Raw genomic sequence first — 21868 nt, 5'->3', positions numbered from 1 at the left:
GACCAGATAAGCTTGGGTATCATCAGCATAACAATGATGGTGTATGTTGTTTTTGGAACATATGTTACCAATAGGTCTGGAAAAAATGGAATATAACCTTGGACCCAACACAGATCCTTGTGGTACACCACATCTAAGATGGTAGTCCCTGGAAAAAGAAGATCCAATAGCAATTTTATGTGTCCTTCCTGATAGGTACGACTTGATCCATGCGAGGGCCGAGCCAGATATGCCAAAACCAATTTCTAGTCGATTTATCAGAATGGAGTGGTCGATGACATCAAAAGCTGCAGATAGGTCTAACATAATTAATGCCACACATGAACCAGAATCTAAATTCTGTAACTGTAACTTCATAGAATTAACTAGATGAGTTTTAATGAGTCGCTCTACAAATTTGAAAGGATTATAATGTGTTCTTTTACTATAAATTACCTATGACTTATACTATACCTTACTATGACTTCCCCAAAACTACGATTTTCTTAATTTTATTTGTTAATTTCGATACAAAGATATATGCTGTTTAGGCGACTTCTGTTATATACCTATAATATTAATATATTATTAGTTAAAATGTTTAACCTGTGTTCCCTACAGAGAAAATGACAGCAAATTGCATTGAAATAATAAACAATTTTTGTAAGAAGCATGCAGATTAAATTAAAATAACTTAATTTTCACAACTGTAAGCATCCCAAGTCTTCGCGAGGTCTGAAGCGGATGTGATATTGCCACTCTCCCTCTCTCTCTCTCTCTTTTTTTTTTGGGGGGGGGGTAGGGTGTAGAATACTAAGATTCACATACTTCCAGTATGATTTACATTTAACAAAAAGAAGTGAACTGTACATCCCTTTTGTTCTATTATATCACAAGGGGATCCCCTCCTTCACAATATCTTATTTTTTGACTTTTTCGATTATATATCAATCGGAACATCACACTCGGTCTTTTCCGTCAAGTCGATCGAGAAAAAACGTTTTTTCTCGACTTGACGGACACTGCCGTGTTTTGTTCCGATTGTATCGATTATAGGAATAGGTCACAGCTAGGCGCTTCTTAGTGTTATGTATAATACAGGACATCAAGATAAGTACAGATGCCCTGTTTGTATACATAACAGCTGACATAGTCAGGTAGCATTTGAAGAGATATAATTATGTCAGCATTGACAGGCAGACAGACGTATTTGAACAGAAATTGACGTAAAACGACGGATAATACACATGTAGGTGCTAGGGCCTACCTTCTGTACAAATGCTGATGAGGGAGAAACAGAAAAAAAAAAAAACAAATTTCACCGGAAAAAATAATAGGAGTCATACCTATTAAAACCGAAACGATAAGCAATAGAAAACCCGGTCTGATCTGATTTTTGTATCCCGTTGAAAAAGGGGGGGGGGGTATTTCTGTTTGTCTGTCCAGCTGTAGAAATGTATTTTTGTGTCTGTAGCACTTTTGTTTAGAAGTACTACGCGATATATCGACAAATCGTTGAGCTTTTACAAACGAAGACCCCTATCAGACAGGCAATTTGCAACAGGGGGTTGGGTTTAGGTGCAGGGGGTCCGCACTTTCTTTTTATTGAAATGTTCATTGAAAGGTTGCTTTGCCCTCACCTACCCCCATGTATACATAAAGTACATGTATGCATTTATTTTCAAAAATGTAATCCATTCACAAAGAAATATATGTCCAAAGCATGAAAATTTGTTTTCAATGTACTATCTTTATTTAAGTTACTAAACAATTCAAAACAGCAGAGGTTCACAGGCTGTATTGGTCACCCGAGTATTACTAGGTTCTCTATACATGACTATCTCAGACCCAGCTGGGCAAGAGAGACAACTAATAATTTACTTATTTAGTTAAAGATTTATTCATAGTTCATTGTCACCATGTATAAGGCATATACATGAAGATTGTTCTGCAAGATGTCCAAAAGTGAATAAAATTTTAAAAGGATACTAGTACATGAATTGTCAAAAAGTGACCAGTCCTTATACTTAGATATAATACAACCTATATGTCTTTAGAGCAAAATCATTATATACTGAAGGGTGTGGAGCATAGGGAATTAAAATACAATATGTAAAATTGTTGGTTCTATTCTGATCTACATTTTTTAAAATCGATTTTGTAAGAGACAATGTTCAAAATTCAATGAAACACAGGACACAAAATGTCTTTCAGAGATCTAGAGGATCATAAAATTCCTTATACACTGTATACATAAAAAAACAACATATTTTTAAACATAAATATTTGCAAGTAAACATTTGTAAATAAAAATCCTGGCAGATGGTAGCTGTATTTGATCAGAGAAACAGAGAAGGCTGTAATATTACATAACATTTTGACCCACTGGATCACAATTAAAATAATCTACATAAGTACAGGTGTACATGTATGTATAACCTATTCTATCCAATACTCACACATTCTGCTATGCATTATAACACAACACCAAATAAAACACAACTGTACAATCGATCATTGGTGAATTAAATTCTAAATAACTCTACAAATCTACAATTACACACATATTTTTTCCATTTATGATGTTTCAGCACAGATATTGTTACAATATATTACAGCACTTTTTTATCCTGTTGATTTCTCTGGTCCAGAAATTCAACTTTTATTGAGGAAATAACCTTAGTGACACACATGAGAATGCTTCAATGATGACACAACATCAGATCTACAGTTACAAATGGTACAGAGTGGAACTGAACTCTGCAGTGATGCTTTTAGAATGGTATGATAGCTTGGTGGGATGAGATGATGTAGCGTTTATCACAGATTTTGATAGAAAGACATGAGGGCAGTGGGGGCCGCTATTGGCAGCGCTTCAGTAGTGTCGTCCTGGCAGCCACCAGAAGTTTGAAGGCTTCCTCACTCCCAGGGGCCACGCTTTTGTCTGGGTGGAGCAGGACCGCCAACTTCCTGTACGCACGATTTACATCATCCCTAAAAATAGATAATTCATAGATATCAATGTGAAACAGGGAACATACTGCTGTTTATAAAATTATCATATTCAGGTAAAATAAAAAGCAAATTAAAGAACTCATTATTATTTATGTACAAGCCTGATTAGTTTACCATTATATATCATGATTATGTAACAGTATGCTCTCTATTAATGTATGCTATATAAATGAACATTGTCTGAGTTACTGCATACATATACTCTTTGGGTCACCACATAATCAAGTATAAGCTAGATGCTTGATATATTCTAATGAAGTAATGAAAAAATAAAAATTTAGTCAATTGTGTGCATGTTCTAAATAGTTTACCACAATCAAATATATAAATCTGCGGCTTGAATTATTATAAAAGTCACCATACTGAAGAAAGCTTGAAGCTAATGAAATACGAATTGTCACCCTGACCACTTGAGCTTCATGAGGTTGATGAAAACTTAGAGCCTGGTGCTTGATATATTGTATGATCACCACAAACTTCGAGCCTGGTGCTTTATATATTGTATGATCACCACAAACTTAGAGCCTGGTGCTTGATATATTGTATGATCACCACAAACTTAGAGCCTGATGCATATCGTATGGTTACCACAAACTGGTGCTTGAAATATTGTATGATCACCACAAACTTAGAGCCTGATGGATGATATATTGTATGATCACCACAAACTTAGAGTCTGGTGCTTGATATATTGTATGATCACCACAAACTTAGAGCCTGTTGCATGATATATTGCATGATCACCACACCACAAACTTAGAGCCTGGTGTATGATATATTGTATGATCACCACAAACTTAGAACCTGATGCATGATATATTATATGATCACCACAAACTTAAAGCCTGTTGCATGATATATTATTTGATCACCACAAACTTAAAGCCTGTTGCATGATATATTATATGATCATCACAAATTGACAGCCTGCTGCATGATATATTGTATGATAACCACAAACTTTGAGCCTGCTGCATGATATATTGTATGATCACCTCAAACTTAGTAGGGCTGTATCAATATATCGATATGTATCGATATTCAAGAAAAATATTGCATCGAAAAGTAACTTCCAATACGTATCAGACAGATATTTTTTCTTCAAATTCTGTTTAAAAATGGGAATTTCAATCACCAAAGATCATATTTTACTTTTTTGAATTAAAACCTTCAATAATTATATAATTTCTAAGGAACTAACACTATTTTTTTATAATTATTACATAATACAAAGAGAATTTTTTTTTGAACTTGTTGATTTTACTGTCATCAAAAGTTTTAATTGAAGTGTTATTTTTAAAGGCAATGAGACAAGAACTTTAAAATGGGTAATAAAACACTTAATTGTTATGAAATGTATGCATTAAAGTGATTTAGAAGCCTTTTCTGATGGACTTGTTTCAAAATCCAATACATTGCATATCGCTTTAAAAAATATTGTATTGTATCGTCTTGAAATTTTTGGCTCAATACACAGCCCTATAACTTAGAGCCTGGTGCTTTATTTATTGAATGGTCACCACAATCTTTTGGTTCTTGATATTTTGTTTTGTTATCACAATGAAACTAATTAACTTGTATGGGAGCTTCATATATTTTAAAGTATTGAAAACCAAACACAAGTAAGCCTGATGTTTAATACAATCTAAAGTACCATCATCAAGAAATTTGAAATGAATTCCAGTATATAGATATAACTGTTGTACTAAGAGCAGGGAGAACACAATCAAACAAACCTTGGTCAGGACATATGTGAGTACATGTACCTGTTTTACTCTCAGATCAGCACACAACATATCACTTATCTTTGTGCCTTATACAATTATTGATTGTCAAACGCATTATATTTTGATCTCAGTCTCTTTTTTTTCCAAAGGAATAAATAGTGGAAAAGTGAGACTGAGATCAAAAGTGAGCTTGTCTAAGTTTTATGGCCCCCAGGCCAGCACTTTAATAACTTTGTGCCTCAAATTTACAGTTGATTGTCAAAAGCAAGCATTATATATGTATGGAATCTGATATGTAATTGGTTAATGCATATAGAGCAAGGATATTGGTGACAGAATAGAATATATACAAGTCCGGTAATGTCTTTTCATGGTGTCCTATATAATCAGACTCAAGCAAGCTTGGAAAACCTATGTAAACTTGACACAAATCATAAAAAAAACACCAAATTTGGTTAAAATAAGTCACAAAACCATTCACAAATTGAAACGTTTTGAAATCCTTAACAATATGTGTAAAATATACAGTACCGGTAAGTTATATAAAATAACTCATTTTTATCTTTTTTAAAAAATATATCAATTACATGTATGCTTACATGATTAACCATTCGTATATTCTATTTTTTGCTTAAGGAAAACCCCAAATTTCTATCCAATAGGATTAATAGATACCTAACCCCCACATTTCCACATAATATTTATATATGCAAGAAGTGCATTGACTGTTCACATTTTTCTAATTCATGTATAAATTTGCAAACATGCATCTTAAATAAAAACAAAAGTGTTAGTACATCCAAACCTAATCAAAAGCATTATAAATGAAAAGAGTTGCTGCTAATACATTTGAAAAATTGGTGCACAAAATAAAATAAAGTAAAAAAATAAAATAAAGTAATAAAAAAAATAAAATAAAGTAAAATGTTAATCTCTAAATCCTGTTTGGAGGGAAAAAGAAATAAAATTAAAGTATCATGTTTTCATGTGGGTTTCAAGATTTCAGCATTTGTACCTACAGGGAAGTATACTGTATACAGGGAAATATTCGCCCCTATTTTTTTTTCGCCCCTTTCGCCATTACATCGTTTGGGCGAATTTAAAAAGGGGCGAATTCAAAATAAACAATATATTTTCTTAAACAAAACGGTGACTGGGCGAATTTAAAACAGGGCAAAATTAGTTGCAAGTGTGAAAGGGCGAAAATAAAACGGGGCGAAAATAACCCTGTATACAGTATTTTACTGCATGAGCCAGAAAAGGCCCAGGGGCCACAATGCTCACCAAAGTTACATCTCTCTATTTGCCATTATGAATATAATAACCCATCTTCACTAATACTACATCATTGAAGAAAGTTTGAAAAATATAACTTATAAAAAAATTTTGACATATAAAAAAACCCAGTTTTTTTAATTTGAAGATTGAAGTCCATATTCCTGTGTGAAACTAAGAAACTTAGGTACAAAAACTTGACTTTAATGATGTGTTTATTTTTTTGGCACATTTGGTTGAAATCAGCCGAAAGTGGTTTCAGGGGTGAAAGAAGATATTACAATCACATTCAGAGAAGCTGATTAATGATGACATCAATAGTCAAACTTAGGTGAACCTCATACTATGATGGCATTCAATTCAATATTTGAAAGTATCACATTCTGGTATGTATATGTTTTTATAACCATAAATCTCTGTCGAGACTGAAGCTCTACTGGTTTGAACTTATAGCAAAGGAAGAGTAAAGTACTTAAGCAGCTGGGATTTGAAACTTTTAATACAACAGCAATAAGTAGAATAATGATCATTGACAAAGTCTCTTTATGTTCTTAGTGTAGTCTACTTGTGTGCCAAGTTATATTGAAATCAGACCAAAACTGTAGAAGGAGAAGCATTTTGAAACAATTTTACAGACATTTCTATTTTTAATAACCACGGCAACACCGTTCATCAAAATTAAAATTCGATACACAGAATTATGTATCTTAATGTATTCTACTTGTGTGCCAAGTTATATTGAAATCAGACCAAAACTGTAGGAGGAGTAGCATTTTAAAAGAATTTCATGAACAGAAATTTCTATTTTTAGTAACCACGGCAACACTGTTCATCGAAATCATAAACCGATACACAGAATTATGTATCTTAGTGTAGTCTACTTGTGTGTCAAGTTACATTGAAATCAGACCAAAACTGTAGGAGGAGTAGCATTTTGAAAGAATTTCACAGAAATTTCTATTTTTAGTAACCATGGCAACTCCGTTCATTGAAATCAAAAACCGATGCACAGAATTACGTATCTAAGTGTATTCTACCTGTGTGTCAAGTTATATTGAAATCAGACCAAAACTGTAGGAGGAGTAGCATTTTAAAAGAATTTCACAGAAATTTCTATTTTTAGTAACCATGGCAACACTGTTCATCAAAATCAAAAACCGATACTCAGAATTATGTATGTTAGTGTATTCTGCTTGTGTGTCAAGTTATATTGAAATCAGACCAAAACTGTAGGAGGAGTAGCCTTTTAAAAGAATTTCACAAAAATTTCTATTTTTAGTAACCACGGCAACATCGCTCATTGAAATCAAAAACCGATATACAGAATTATGTATCTGAGTGTATTCCACTTGTGTGCCAAGTTATATTGAAATCAGACCAAAACTGTACGAGGAGTAGCATTTTAATAGAATTTCACAGAAATTTCTATTTTTAGTAACCAGGGCAACACCGATCATCGAAATCAAAAGCCGATACACAGAATTATGAATCTTAGTGTATTCTACTTGTGTGTCAAGTTATATTGAAATCAGACCAAAACTGTAGGAGAAGTAGCATTTTAAAAGAAATTCAAAGAAATTTCTATTTTTAGTAACCACGGCAACACTGTTCATCGAAATCAAAAGCCGATACACAGAATTATGTATCTTAGTGTAGTCTACTTGTATGCCAAGTTATATTGAAATCAGACCAAAACTGTAGGAGGAGTAGCATTTTAAAAGAAATTCACAGAAATTTCTATTTTTAGTAACCACAGCAACACCGTTCATCGAAATCAAAAACTGATACACAGAATTACGTATCTAAGTGTATTCTACCTGTGTGTCAAGTTATATTGAAATCAGACCAAAACTGTAGGAGGAGTAGCATTTTAAAAGAATTTCACAGAAATTTCTATTTTTTGTAACCACGGCAACACTGTTCATCGAAATCATAAACCGATACACAGAATTATGTATCTTAGTGTAGTCTACTTGTGTGTCAAGTTATATTGAAATCAGACCAAAACTGTAGGAGGAGTAGCATTTTAAAAAATTGTTTACAGACAGACGGACAGACGACGGACGCCGGACGCATTACTATCGCATAAGCTCTTCTGGTCTCTGACCAGTAGAGCTAAAAATCAGAAATCTGTAACAAGACTGCAGCTCTACTGGTTTGTGCTTGGTGTATCTTGGTATGGTCTACGTTCTTGTTTATTATTGAAATCTTAGTCTTGCTGACTGAGACTGTGGGAGTAGTTTTTAGAGAGAAATTATTCACAGAAATTTTATTTTTTGTAATCATGGCTATACCATTTCTTGATGTAAAAAAAAAAACCAGTCAATAGAATTATGTGGTATCTAGGTATATACATATATTACTTCTGTATCCAGTTATACTGAAATTGGTCCAAAACTAAACGTTGAGTAGTGTTTTGATAGAATTTCACAAAAAAATTCTATTTTTAGTATCCATGGCAACACTAATGACTATTGTCATAATCAATGCACAGAATATTAGTAGAGTGTATTGGTTACTTAACTGAACTGCAACTGTTTAAAAAATTGTTAAGGAATTAACAGACAGATAAACAGACACTTTATCATTGCATTTACTCTTCTAGTCTCTGACTAGTAGAGCTAAATATTGATATTTATAAAATATTTCAAGTTTATAGGTATTAATATACCGTATCCCTGATTAATGCAATAACATATTTTTTTTTACAAATAAAAAAGCCAATTTTTATCAGCAAGAGGAATATGTTGAGCAAGAAAAAAGGAGTTTTTTCAGCTGTTGTGCAATAATGATGTCTTAATTAGACGTTATAATTAAACAGAGTCATCTACAGTACACCCAGCTTCAACAGAAGAGACAGGAAACTAGAGAGTTACCTCAACGAAAAGGAAAGGATTCCAAGGAGCTAGACAAAGGTTAAAGGTCACAATTAAAATAACTGTAGCATTCTCTACATGAAGATTTTCAAAAGACAAAGATTACAATGAGTATAAATTTTATTAACAACTTATCTACAACCCTAGTCACTTTATACCTTTAGATTAAGTTTTCTAAAATAGTTGCCTTGAAACTGTACTGTGTACATAATTTATAATTTTCTGAGATGACACAATATTCATTGTGATAAACATTTTCGTGTGTTTAAACTATGGAACATGAAACAGACTTCAAATTATCCCCCTTAACACTCCACAAGATGTTCGTTTAATGATGTAATAAAACCAGTGGACAACCAAGGGAATTTAATGATCTAACCAAGGTCGCCAAAGGTCATAAACACAACCTGTTCATTAATTTTTTATTTCTTTATTTTTTCCCCCAATAAACCTATTTTTCTTTTACAGTAAAAAGTGCACATAACTTGTAACAAGAAATGTACATGAAGTAACAAGGAGAGGCATTTTTCTTCATTATAAAGTTATATAGATAATTTTGCGACATGATTTAAGGCCATTATGAAATGAAAATCACTTCACTATAAGAATGAATTTATTATAAGCATGCATGATTGTTTGAGGGTGTTTTATATTTTCCTTTACTTTTATTTTCTGAGCTTTTAGATCAGGGCAAGCAAAAAAAGTGTCATTAAATTCCCCTACATAACAGTCTAGCCTCCCTTTAGAACATTCATGAAATAAGAGACTGTTTTCTTCAGCTTAGTAAAAAGTAAAAAAGGCGTTAACATCATTCCATGCATAACATATTTTGTAACTCATACTTAGAAGCTGCATGCATTTTCACATCTATACAAACCTTAGTCAGAAGCAAACAGTGATTTAAATTAGTTTCTCTTAACGATTTGAGCTCAAGCTTTTCATTATTAAATCGTGATACCTGGGTAAATTCTAGTTTACATCCTATCCGTTAGTGGTGGCTCCAAGGGTGGAGTTTATACTGTATTAACAAGATCATATATTGTTAGAAATAGGTACGGAATTCATTAAAAATCTGTACTATCAGTAAAAAAAATAACAAGCAATGCATCTCCTCAAAACTTCTCCCCCCCCCCGGAAAAAAAAAACAGTGGCCCTTAATTGTGCTGCTAAATTTTCCAATTCACTTTCCTCTTACTGAAAAAAACTTCTGAATCAGTAACCATCTAATATGCCTACTTTGTAATTTGAGAATGATTGTCATGATAAAGATTTCTTGTACGCCTTTTACTGATTTCCTACTTTAAATATCCATGTGCTGCAGTTGCACGTGAATCTTTTCCATTTTTTTTGCAGGCATGCAACAGTTGACTCACAGAATATAGATTAAAATGAAACCATAATAGCCTCATATTAAATTTCTGAGGTATGAACCAAAATAAGATCTAAAGGGATATTTAATATATACATGTAAATTATATATTCAATGTCATAAAAGAGTAGTTCTTAATAAAGATCTCAAAACTGAAGCATTTGGATTTTTTTGAGAACAGAGTACCAGTAGAATTTCATTAGCTGGCCTACATTCATGAGTTTGGACTCAATACTACAGACACCAATTTACATGACTTACCTTGTAGCAGTTTACATGACTCATATTAACGTGACTTATGTTTATGTGACTTATTTTACGTGACTTACTTTGTAGCACCTGGAGGCAGTCCCAGTCTCTCATAATCGTTTTTTGCATTGCGGAGTTTCTGAATGGCATCCACCTGCTCCTTTGAGTAGCCAAGTGTGGTCTGTACTGGGACTCGCTTTCCTCCGTTCTCAAAAGCCGTGACAACAGACTCAAACAGCGTCTGTAAAATACAGATAATAAACTGAGCATAAACACAAACAATGTCTGGAAATAAAAGAACATGAAATCATGAAAATTTCTGTAAAACTGAAGTAAACAATCATTCGTAAAGCTAAAGTGTGGTTTTTCTGGGCCTCACAAAATAATGGTACAAACCTGGAACATTTCTGACACACCCTCTCCCGTCTGGGCTGACGTCTCAAAGTAATGGTAGCCCTTGGTCTCTGTCCAGATTCTGGCCTCAGCTTCATCCACCACCCTCTTCTTATCCGACTGAAAAACAATTTATCTCCAGTTATTCACCCTTGTTCTCCATGTACCAATACAAATCTCTGTGACTCACTATGTACAGCAATAATTTATACAGAAAGTCAAATCTTGCCATAAGCAAATTTTGTGGGATAAAATATAAGGGAGAAATAACCATTGCTATGAGAATCAATTCTTTAACGTTAAACCAATGTTTCATCTAAAAAGTGCTACTTCTAGGCTCTAACTTGGTCTGAATGGTGAGAGTACTCTGTCTGCTTTAACTTCATTTTAATTTACTTCTGCTAGAAAATTTATATATCATTACCGATTCATTTTGTGAACAGAGGATTTCATTTTTCTATTTTACCTTCAAATGCCTAGCAATTGACACATATTTCTCTGAGCATGAAGGTCCACAGATTTATTTACCTTGTTAGCACAAACACACACGACAACGTTGTCCATTTCTGACTGGTTCCCAATTTCATTCTGCATTTCCAGCATCCAGCTGTCAAGTGCGTCAAAACTCTGTCTATCGTTAACGTCAAATACGACCACAGCTCCCTGTGTGTCCTTATAAAACTCATTCCGCACCTGTAAAATAATAAAAACACAATTACAGCTCCCTGTGTAATAAAACACAACTTACAAAGGGTTGGAAAAAAGCTGTGTATTAATATGAAGGCTTTACCTCGTAAAATATGGGATGTCCAGCCATATCAAAGATGTTCACCTTAATTTCTCTGTCTCTGACCGTCACTCTGTAGTCAAATTAAACGAAGGAAATGTAATCTCATAAAATATGAAATGCTGTATAAAATATTGATGCACATTTAGAGAGCACTGAATCTTATACTTACTTTGTTACCCCATAATCAATCCCTATAGTGGCTAGGTACTTGTGAACAAACCTCTTCTCACAATATCGCTTAATGATGCAGCTCTAAAAGTAAAATTGAAATAGTAAGATCTAGTATTTAAAAAAATAATTTAATTAAATACATTGTGCTCCGATAAAGCCCATATATTGAACTAATTCATTATTATTATAATGAAAATGAGCAAAAAATGAGCTAAATACAGAGAAAAATTCAAATTGAAATATTTTGGATATGTAAAGCAAAGTTTTGCTATAAACCTTCCAAGAAATACTTTGCTGGCAGCATTCAATGAAATTATTGCAAATATAACAGGCCCCCAGATATTGTAAAGATTGTTCTTACATGGAGCTAAAAGGAACAAAAAAACTATAATACATGCATCTACAAATGCCTTTCATAAAATAAATGGTAAATTTGGTAATATAGGCCTAATTAGACCCAGTTATGGAAATATGCAGCTTACATTTGACATCACAGTCTTAACAGTGTTTTGTGCACTTGTAAAGAGTTAGATCAAAGTTTATATAAGGGTAACTTTTGTAAAGTTTTTGATGGTACAGCAGTTATTTGTCAACTGCATGTACTTGCTGGAGTGGTAACTAATGATCATGCCATATCTTAAATATAAACAATACAGGCAGACACAATATATGCCATTATATGGTTCTAAAAATATTATCACATATATGAATAAATATTAATTAACTTCAGTAACAACATAGTAACAGTGTCTCTGGACAAGCCCTCGTCAAACTGCAGGTCCGATGAGAACGGGTGCTAGTCACTGCGGGTTCCATGTTCGTTTGCCCTAAAAATTGTTCGCCCGATATCCCGTTCGCCCGATTTTTGGTTCGCCCAGAGTCCGTTCGCCTGATTTCTCGTTCGCACAGGGCACCCCAGATTATATAGAATATAAGTGGTAAAACCTTCAAATGCTCATTTATATAAGGGATCTATTAACGCGGTCCCTTAATTGTTGTCAAAACATAGCCCAATTCGTAAAAACAACCCCCCCCAAATAACATTGATAATAGTCAGTAATTAACTATCGGACAAACACTATTTTAAAAATGCATTTCAAATCAAAAATTAATTAAGACTAAATAAACATTGTTCCTGGTTTGAGAAAAAATAACCCAACTTCGCAAAGGAAATGTTAATCTTTATTTCAAATAAGTTAATATATATAAGTATATATAATATAATATATAAGTCATCAAAGTAACTTCTGAATTTCAAACAAAGGTTAATTATGGCTGTAAGATTGAAGACCGGTCACTGCGCCCCAAAACCAGAATGCCCCGCCATGTATGAGCACCCCAAATATTTTTACGAGACAGATTTCTAAATCTTCTCTTATTTTACGTTTTAAACGACAGTAACCCCATAGGACAATACATTTTTAAAATAACAAAAAAAAAAAACAACCAAAAAGAAAAAAAACAAAAGATAAAACAAAACGCTCAACATAGTAAAAACATTGTCATCAAAGTGACTTCTAAATTTCAAACAAGGGTTCATTATGGTTGTAAGATTGAAGACCAGACTGAACAACTCAACACTGTCCAGAGACAGATTTGCTCTTCTCTTTTAGTTTTACAGACATTTTTTATCATGTTTATGGAGGTCAGATTACATCATACCTTTCCTGTCTCAGCGTTCCCCATGCTGATTATTTTTATTCTCAGCGGCTTTTTCGACTTCTTGTCCATTCCTGTCATCTTTAATTTTTTACCAAACCTCAACTATCATGTGTAAGTTGTAAACACAAAAAAAATATTTACATGTCATCATATAATGATCAGAATTTCTTTCGTTTCTCTATCACGGTAAATATGTATAACTTTCATGGTAACAAACATCTGATTAAGATTCACAAAAGTCTACTTCAAATATCTTCTCTTCATTCCCCCAAATATTAATCTTGCAGATAACTCTTGAAGCTGAAAGCGTCTTTGGCAACTCAAAGCAAGGGAGCGGAATTTCACTTCCGCAGATAATATCTCAGGTAATTTGATTGGATAAGCAATGGAATTGAAAGAAATTGATAGCTTGTTCTTATAATATTCGAATTTTATTCATTCGTCCGATTTTCCGATCATATATTTATTCATTTCCCGTTTTTATTCCCCCGTAAATGAAGTTTTGGGGATTATATAGTTTTTGTCGTGTCTGTCTATCTCTCTGTTTGTCCGCAACGCAAAATTTTGAAATCATGGGCGTCAGAAGCAAATCGAAAGGGCGGGGGAAGAGGGGGGAAAAATCCCAATTTCCATTGCCTATATAACGCAAATATTTGCATTTTTAAAACGTGCTAATTTCAGCAAATTTTTACACTTATTTTAATGAAGGTATTTAGACACGCCTAGAAAAAACACATAATACACAAAATACATTTATATAACACTTCAGAAACTGAAATTTGCTGTTTAAATTTTTTTTTATATTTATCTGTTAAAATATCCTCATGACATGAAAAAAAATGCATGCGACAATGCCGATTGCATAATGCATGTACAGTTTTATATGTATAGGCAATATAAACTATGCAATAGTCCTCTGAGTCTCTGCACTCAGTTTGGTACAACTTGCTGTTTAAGTAGTTTTTACATTAAAAGTACAAAACTAAAGTTTAAACTAAGCTATAGTTTGATTAATAAAAACGCAACAAATATTTAACATGTGGGGCTCCTCGCTCTCTCTTATAGGAGGTTAACCCCCCCTCCCCCAACTCCTTCAAGATCCACCGCTACACTTCTTCTGTTTTGGTGTTGAGATGTGGCGGGAAAATGTTTGGCACATTGTAAAACGCGCTCTATCCTAGTTTCCTAGACCAACATGTCTTAATTTTCTTTGCTTTTAAGAAATCAATATTTCATCAGATTTTTGAAAAATATCCATAGGAAGTGTTTAGATATACATTTCATTTCAAATTAATACAGCAGATCCTGTTTTAAAAAGAGAAAGTAAAATTGTTTATTTACAACGTGGTCTTTGTTTTTATTTAGACTATGCCTTACACTCCTACTAATTTTCTCCGCACTTCAGTTACATCAGAGTTTGTCAATCAGGATTGGATGAAATATTTACCCCATTATTTATAAAATTGAATTTTACGATTATTGTGCTTTTTCCTCAACATTGAGAAATCTTTGTTTGATATTAAAACGCCGGCGATATGATGTTGAATATTTTTATTTAAATTGTTAGCTCCGCAGAAACGCACAGGGACTTAAAACTTTCTTCTATCAAATCAAAGTACTGAGGGATCATATTGAGATGACTTAGGTCACGTGATTCCATTCAACCAATCAGTGCTTAGTGTAACGCGATTCCAAACAAGACACGTTATTTTTTCGACAAGGATTTTCAGTCAATTTTGGATTATTTATAGTGTTTATCGAACTGATAATGCTGTATTTTCAGCTATAGCAATACGAAGTTTTTGTTTATTTTGACACTTCGTGTCATTTCACCTTCGTTTGCTTGTGTTTTGGGTCAAAATCTTTGACCCTTAACGAGTGCATTGTTTACTAACAATGGCGAACTTGGCCAATGAACCTAATCGTTTGAATAGCGATGCTGTCTTCGACAGTTTGGTTGCGGGAGTTCAATCCCATAATGACAGAAATCAATTCTTGTCCATTGTTGTGCCTGAAGCTGCAAGAGAAGAAACAGTTCAAACTGTTCAGAGTGATTGTGTAGTGGGCGGAGCTCCGCCTGCTTTCCCGCCATCGATGTTGATGGACGCCCAGAAGACCCAGAATGCCCTGCGCCAAACAAATATGGCTGCGCCCATGGACGAAGACGATGATGATGATCATGTGCAATGGAAAAAACTGTTTTTTCAAAACCAAAGTATACTTAATCATCTCATGCGACAAAGACCATTGGTTAATACCACTGAACAGCCTGTTTCTAAGAAACGCAAGGCACGTATTACCATTCTGGCATAAAACAATATTTTCAGCAGTAGTTGTGCAGCCAAAAAATTTCACAATTAAAATAGAAAGGCAATATTCAAAACAATATTATAAATAAAATCAGATTAAAAACTCTGTTATTGAGAGATCTAACACTGAAAGATAATATGATGTAGTTTACATGGATAATTGTGTTTTCAGGTCGCAAATGAGCCTGATGAACTTACATCGGACAATGATGACGAAGAAACTCTTGATGACCTGATATCCAAAGTGCAAAAGGACAAAGACGAGGACAAGGATGAAGAGGATTTCTTGGAATCATTAGAAGAGTTTATGGTAAAAGATGACAAAACAGGACCAGCTCTAAGTGCTGAGTTAGCAAAAGTTATCAACACAAATTTCCAAGTAAGACCATCTGAAGACAAGGCAAAAAAAAAAAATTTGTGTGAAAAACACAACAGACCCAAAAACTGCTCTAACATGACGGTGCCCCGTATCAATGAAGAAATATGGCCATCCTTAAAGAAAAAGGCTCAGTCAATAGATTTTAAAATTTAAAAATCCCAAACAATTGTGTTAAAAGCTTTGAGCCCTGCTTGCAGACTGTTAGATAAATTGATTTCGGCAAGAAAATCAAAAACATCTGAAGCCACAGATATGAAGGAATGCCTTGAACTAGCACAAGACACAGTAAAATTGTTGCAATTAGCTTTTACAGATTTATCTCACAAACGGAGATATTTAATCCGGCCAGAATTGAAACAGAGTTATAAACCTCTGTGCAATGATTCGAACAAGGTCACAGAATTCCTCTTCGGGGACAACGTAGATGAAAAAATCAAGAAAATTGATACCTCGAAGAAAGTGAGCAAAAAACTCCAAGGATACAGTTTTCAAGGGTCATCTGCAGGAAAAAATCAGGGAAGCCATCAGAAATCTTATGGATCTGGCTACAGATTTAGTGGAAAACCCCAGACACATGGCACCTACTCCCATTCCTACAAATATGACCAAAACAACAATGGGTCTTTTTTAGGGAAAGGCAGGGGCAGGAGACCACCTCAAACCCAACAGAAGAAGTAGACAATTCTACTCAACCAACAATCACAGACATAGCTCATCTTGACCATTCTGTAAGTACAGTTAATAGTGAGGAAAAATGCAACATTCTTGAAAAATTTCATAACACACCTGAAAATTTCTATGGTGGAAAAATTTGTTCTTATATTGACAAATGGAAGGAATTAACATCAGATAGGAAAATTCTTAAAACTGTACTAGGATATCAACTTGACTTAATACAGTCTCCTTTGCAAGATAGGGTTCCTCATCAAATAAGGTTCTCTCCAGAAGAAATGATTGTCATTGATACAGAAATTCAAAAACTCCTTGACAAAAAAGTGATTGAAAAGACAGAAAGAATGGAAAATGACTTCATTTCAAACATTTTTACTAGGAAAAAACATGATGGAACTTTTAGATTAATTCTAAATTTACAAGATTTGAACAAGGATGTAGAATATCACCACTTCAAAATGGAAACAATAAAAAGTGCTTTGTGTTTAGTAAAGCAAGATTGTTGGTTGGCCTCGGTAGACTTAAAAGATGCCTACTATTCTGTACCAATATATTCCGCAGACAGAAAATTCTTAAAATTCATATGGAGAAATCAGTGTTTTCAATACACTTCTTTACCTAATGGATTATCTTCTGCCCCACGTGTGTTTACAAAACTTTTAAAACCAGTTTTTAGTACATTGAGAAAACAAGGATTTGAAAGTGTACCATATATAGATGACATTTTATTGTTAGGTGATAGTTTTGAACATTGTGCTCAAAATATAGGAAGTACATCAACATTACTTGACAATTTAGGATTTACTATTCATCCTACCAAATCTGTTGTTGAGCCTGTGCAAGAAATAGCATTTTTAGGATTTCTCATAAATTCTAAGAAAATGATCGTTTCTTTATTGCAAGACAAAGCAAAAGATATAAAGGATCTAGGGTCTAAATTTATTATCAAACATGAAATCGTGATAAGAGAGTTGGCGCAGCTTATTGGAAAAATGGTTGCGGCTTCACCAGCTGTCCAACATGCACCTCTACGATACAGAAATCTTGAAATTTTCAAAGATAATATGTTACGACAAAATAGAGGAGATTTTGACAAAAAGATTCTTTTGACCGTTGAATCTATTAAGGACATTTCATGGTGGTGTGATAATTAGAGCTGGGTATCGCGGCTGAAAAATCGTATCGCGATATATTGCAATATTATATTTTGTATTGCAGTATATCACAATATAAATTTTTAAATAAATTTTGATTTTCATCAATGTTAAATGAAAACACAAACTGAAATTACATGTATTCTCGAGTTGACATTGCAACTGCCTGATCGCGTTTTGTGTACGCAAGTGGCAAGCTAAGTTTTTTTGTGGCAAAACTTTAAGAATCAAGTTGTAATATTCAGATTCTGCTTTAACATGAAGGGCTTTCATGTAACAGTTGTTGTCTTTTCATCTCTGACAGACATGTCTCTGGTTTCCGATCAAACGTCACGTTCCTTGCCGCCATATTTTACCTTGGAAAGGGCAAATAACTCTTTTTGTAACAATTAATAGCATATCGAACCCGAACCGGTATTTACAAAAAAATACCGCGATACGTATTGTGAAGAACGAAATCGGGATACACCGGTTAACCGGTAATATCGCACAGCACTAGTGATAATATTTGCACAAGTTCAAAGGCCATCCTAATTCCTAATGTAGACATTATTTTAGAAACAGATAGTTCTCAAAAAGGATGGGGAGGTTGTGAAATCAAGTCTGGCAAGAAGACTGGTGGAAATTGGTCATATGAAGAAAAGCTTTATCACATTAACTATCTAGAACTTAAAGCTGTGTTTCTGAGCATTAAGACATTTTGTAGCACATCAGAAAACACACATATACAAGTTAGATTGGACAACATGGTGGCTATGCATTATATAAACAACATGGGGGGCAGAATTCCTGAACTCAATTTGTTAGCTAGGGATATCTGGTTTTGGTGTATAGCAAGAAACATTTGGATAAGCGCCTCTCATATTCCTGGTGTTGACAATGTAGAAGCAGATAGACTGTCACGCACTATTAATGATGATTTAGAGTGGAAACTGAACGAGACTGTTTTTGACAGTATATGTCAAATATTTAACTTAAAAAATGGAATTGACTTGTTTGCATCCAGATTAAATCATCAACTTGATAGATATGTGTCCTTTCTCCCGGACCCGAAGCTATTGGTGTTGATGCATTTTCTTTTCCTTGGAAAAATGACAAATTTTATATTTTTCCTCCTTTCAGTATGCTGGGGAAAGTATTGCAGAAAATTCAGCAGGACAAAACAAATGCAGTAGTGATAGCACCACTGTGGCCCACACAAGCGTGGTTTCCAGCACTTCTGAAAATGATTTATCTGCAACCTTACCTTCTGAACAACAAAAACATCCTTACATTGCCAACAGATCCGAACAGACAACACAGGATTCCAAAGCTGAAGATGGGATGTTTTCCGTTGTCCGGAAACTTCTTCAGGACAGAGGAATATCGGAAGACCTTGCCGTGGTCATTTTCAACTCCTGGAGGAAATCTTCTCAAAGACAATACTGGAGTTATATCAAACGATGGTTGCAATTTTGTGATTCAGGGAAAATTGATTCATTTAATCCAACTGTAAATAATTTTCTTTGTTTTTTACAAACTTTGTTTGACCAAAAATTGTCATATAGTGCAATCAATACAGCAAGATCTGCTGTATCATCATTACTTTCACTGTGTGGTAAAGAAAACTTTGGATCTCATACTCTAATTAAAAGATATTTAAAAGGTGTTTTTGTCAAACGACCAACATTACCAAAGTATAGCTGCACATGGGATGTGTCAATAGTTATAAATTATTTGAAAACATTATTTCCACTTTCAGAATTGTCTTTGAAACTTCTGTCATGTAAAACTCTTATGTTATTAGCTTTATTGACTGGTCAAAGAGGGCAAACATTACATTTGTTAACTGTTGATGATGTAGTTGTAGGAAATGATCATGTAGAAATTAGATATAGTTCTTTGTTAAAAACTTCCAAACCAGGAAAGCATGTAAATAATGTTAAGTTTCTAATGTATGTAGAAAAGGAACTGTGTATTGTGAGGACACTATGTGACTATTTAGAAAGAACAAAATTTATAAGACAAGATAAGAAATTGTTTGTCAGTACTATGAAACCTCATAAGGGTGTTAGCAGAGATACCATAAGTAGATGGATACGTGATACAATGGAAATGTCGGGGATAGACATATCTAAGTTTTGCCCACATTCAACACGGGCAGCTGCTACTAGTGCCGCTCATAAAGCAGGAGTACCAATAGACATTATCATGGAGAAAGCTGGCTGGTCGAGGGGACTTCCGGTGTGGCTGCGCAAATGGCGTGAAGTGAGAAGGAGCAGAGGGTCGTTTTTTCTGTTTTCCTAAGTGAACATTAATATTTGATACGAGGCATTGCAGATAGTTTTCTTAATTACGTGAAGACATTCGTGTTTTAGGTGAATTTCAGGTATTTTCCTCTTTGTTAAATGCAACAGACTGTAAGTCACTACTTTGCACAAGGATATTCGGGAAGCTCGTGCAAGATGCCGAAGAGAAAAGATACGGAGAAGGAGAGTGCGCAAAATGATGAGGTGTCAAATAAAGAGTTAAAGGAACTTTTCTCTAATCTAATACAGAAGTTGGAGAGTTCAATGAACGAGAGGCTTACTGCGCTTGACAAAAAAGTAGAGGAAACGCTGATCGTTATTAAGGAGGAGATAACTGATATGAAAACAGCGCTTCAAAACCAAGATGACCGATTAACTGATTTAGAAAAGCTAAACACAGAGGTTATACAACCCCAAAGTAAAAAGGTAAGCCTTCTTGAGGCTTCTTTAAAAGAACTGCAAGATCATATTACATACCAAGAGTTAAGATCTCGGAAATACAACCTCTTATTTTATGGCATTCCTAAAGCAGAGAATGAAGTTTCAAACGAGGTTATTGTGAAATTTTTGAGTGAAAAATTGGGCATGTCAACAGCAGAGTCTATAATGATTAAAAACTCTCATAGGGTTCCAAAAAACCCCAACAGCAGTTACAAACCTGAAGCACCAGAAGCAGTCATTGTTAAATTCGTTCTTATGGAGGACCGTAATATGATACTAAATCATGCCAGAAACACTACCCTACCGAAAGGCTATGCAATACGAACAGATCTACCCGTGCATTTGAAGAGAAAGAGGGCAGAGCTGGCTCAAAAGGCATATGAACTCAGGAAATCAGGAATGAAGACGCGAATCCGTGAAACGAAAGACGATGTGATTCTGGAGTATCGACAAAAAGGAGAAAAAGAATGGCTCGCTTTTAGTGATTCCTTCTAATTGATCTAGATAAGAACAAGATTATTTGCAGGAGATGACAGGTTGTAGGAGTATGATATGGTGAAGGTTTTGTATATCTGTAAAGTGCTGAGTTATGCTACAGTTGGTATCGTGTTGTTTATTTGTCAAATAATAAGTACATGTATGTTTTAGATGCTATTAGAAAGATATACTAAGGTATGCTGCAGATGTTTAAAAGTAAAATACCAGTGTTTTGAGCTTTGGATGATATCTGTAAAATTCAGAGTTATGCCTTAGTTGTTAATAACTTGTAAAATATTGAGAATTTTTGGTATCGTTATCTGTGAACTACTGTGTTATGTCATAGTTGATAACTTGTAACATATCTACATGTAGTATGTCTCAGGATATATATTTGTTTGGCAGCTTATGGTTTGCTGTATAAATTACATGGGGACATATTGGTTTTTTCTTTTTAATGTAATAAATAACTAAATTTCAACAAAGATTACAAAGATTACTGGTAGAAGTTCTTAGAGGAGCTTGTATATATTATTATTTTTTCTATGAGAGAACTACGGTTCACTATCTTATTTAGGTGGCTAAGTTAAATTAAAAAGACCCAATGCGATGTAATACGTGAATTTTCTTGATTTGTTTTGT

The 21868-nt window shown here is 34.0% G+C and overlaps 3 protein-coding genes across 4 annotated transcripts; 2 read left to right on the top strand and 1 right to left on the bottom strand.

The window, feature by feature from the left end:
* Nucleotides 1-2271: 2271 nt before the first annotated feature.
* LOC134260569 (dnaJ homolog subfamily C member 27-like) lies at nt 2272-13852 on the bottom strand. Of its 2 annotated transcripts, none has more exons than XM_062743115.1 (7): nt 13507-13852; nt 11843-11925; nt 11674-11743; nt 11412-11576; nt 10887-11003; nt 10571-10731; nt 2272-2973 (listed from the first exon to the last, which is right to left on the bottom strand). In XM_062743115.1, the coding sequence occupies exons 1-7, from the start codon at nt 13582-13584 to the stop codon at nt 2841-2843; spliced, it is 807 nt and encodes a 268-aa protein (XP_062599099.1). In that variant the 5' UTR covers nt 13585-13852; the 3' UTR covers nt 2272-2840. The 2 variants fall into 2 exon arrangements, with proteins under 2 accessions (XP_062599099.1, XP_062599100.1); XM_062743116.1 differs by lacking the exon at nt 2272-2973 and adding an exon at nt 8823-8901.
* A 2952-nt stretch (nt 13853-16804) lies between these two features.
* LOC134260566 (uncharacterized) lies at nt 16805-20306 on the top strand. Its single transcript, XM_062743112.1, has 2 exons — nt 16805-16922; nt 19143-20306. The coding sequence occupies exon 2, from the start codon at nt 19344-19346 to the stop codon at nt 20304-20306; it is 963 nt and encodes a 320-aa protein (XP_062599096.1). The 5' UTR covers nt 16805-16922; nt 19143-19343.
* Nucleotides 20252-21148, top strand: LOC134260563 (uncharacterized). Its single transcript, XM_062743108.1, has 2 exons — nt 20252-20734; nt 20935-21148. The coding sequence occupies exons 1-2, from the start codon at nt 20408-20410 to the stop codon at nt 20968-20970; spliced, it is 363 nt and encodes a 120-aa protein (XP_062599092.1). The 5' UTR covers nt 20252-20407; the 3' UTR covers nt 20971-21148.
* The last annotated feature ends 720 nt before the right edge of the window (nt 21149-21868 follow it).

Source organism: Saccostrea cucullata, unplaced genomic scaffold (assembly GCF_032062105.1).
Source record: "Saccostrea cucullata isolate Sc308-1 unplaced genomic scaffold, CSIRO_AGI_Scuc_v1 ctg1924, whole genome shotgun sequence".
Lineage (NCBI taxonomy): Eukaryota > Metazoa > Mollusca > Bivalvia > Ostreida > Ostreidae > Saccostrea > Saccostrea cuccullata.
Note: the sequence above shows the minus strand (reverse complement) of the source record. Positions and strands in the feature narration are given on the sequence as shown.

What these genes read in the sequence shown, in the direction of transcription:
- LOC134260569 (XM_062743115.1), bottom strand. Translation starts at nt 13,584, where the DNA reads ATGACAGGAATGGACAAGAAGTCGAAAAAGCCGCTGAGAATAAAAATA. An exon ending in ATTGATTATGGGGTAACAAA is followed by an intron (nt 11,744 to 11,842) that starts GTAAGTATAAGA and finishes ATTTGACTACAG; the next exon opens with AGTGACGGTCAGAGACAGAG. An exon ending in CTGCCTCCAGGTGCTACAAA is followed by an intron (nt 2,974 to 10,570) that starts GTAAGTCACGTA and finishes ATCTATTTTTAG; the next exon opens with GGATGATGTAAATCGTGCGT.
- LOC134260566 (XM_062743112.1), top strand. Translation starts at nt 19,344, where the DNA reads ATGTTTTCCGTTGTCCGGAAACTTCTTCAGGACAGAGGAATATCGGAA.
- LOC134260563 (XM_062743108.1), top strand. Translation starts at nt 20,408, where the DNA reads ATGCAACAGACTGTAAGTCACTACTTTGCACAAGGATATTCGGGAAGC. An exon ending in TACAACCCCAAAGTAAAAAG is followed by an intron (nt 20,735 to 20,934) that starts GTAAGCCTTCTT and finishes AAACTCTCATAG; the next exon opens with GGTTCCAAAAAACCCCAACA.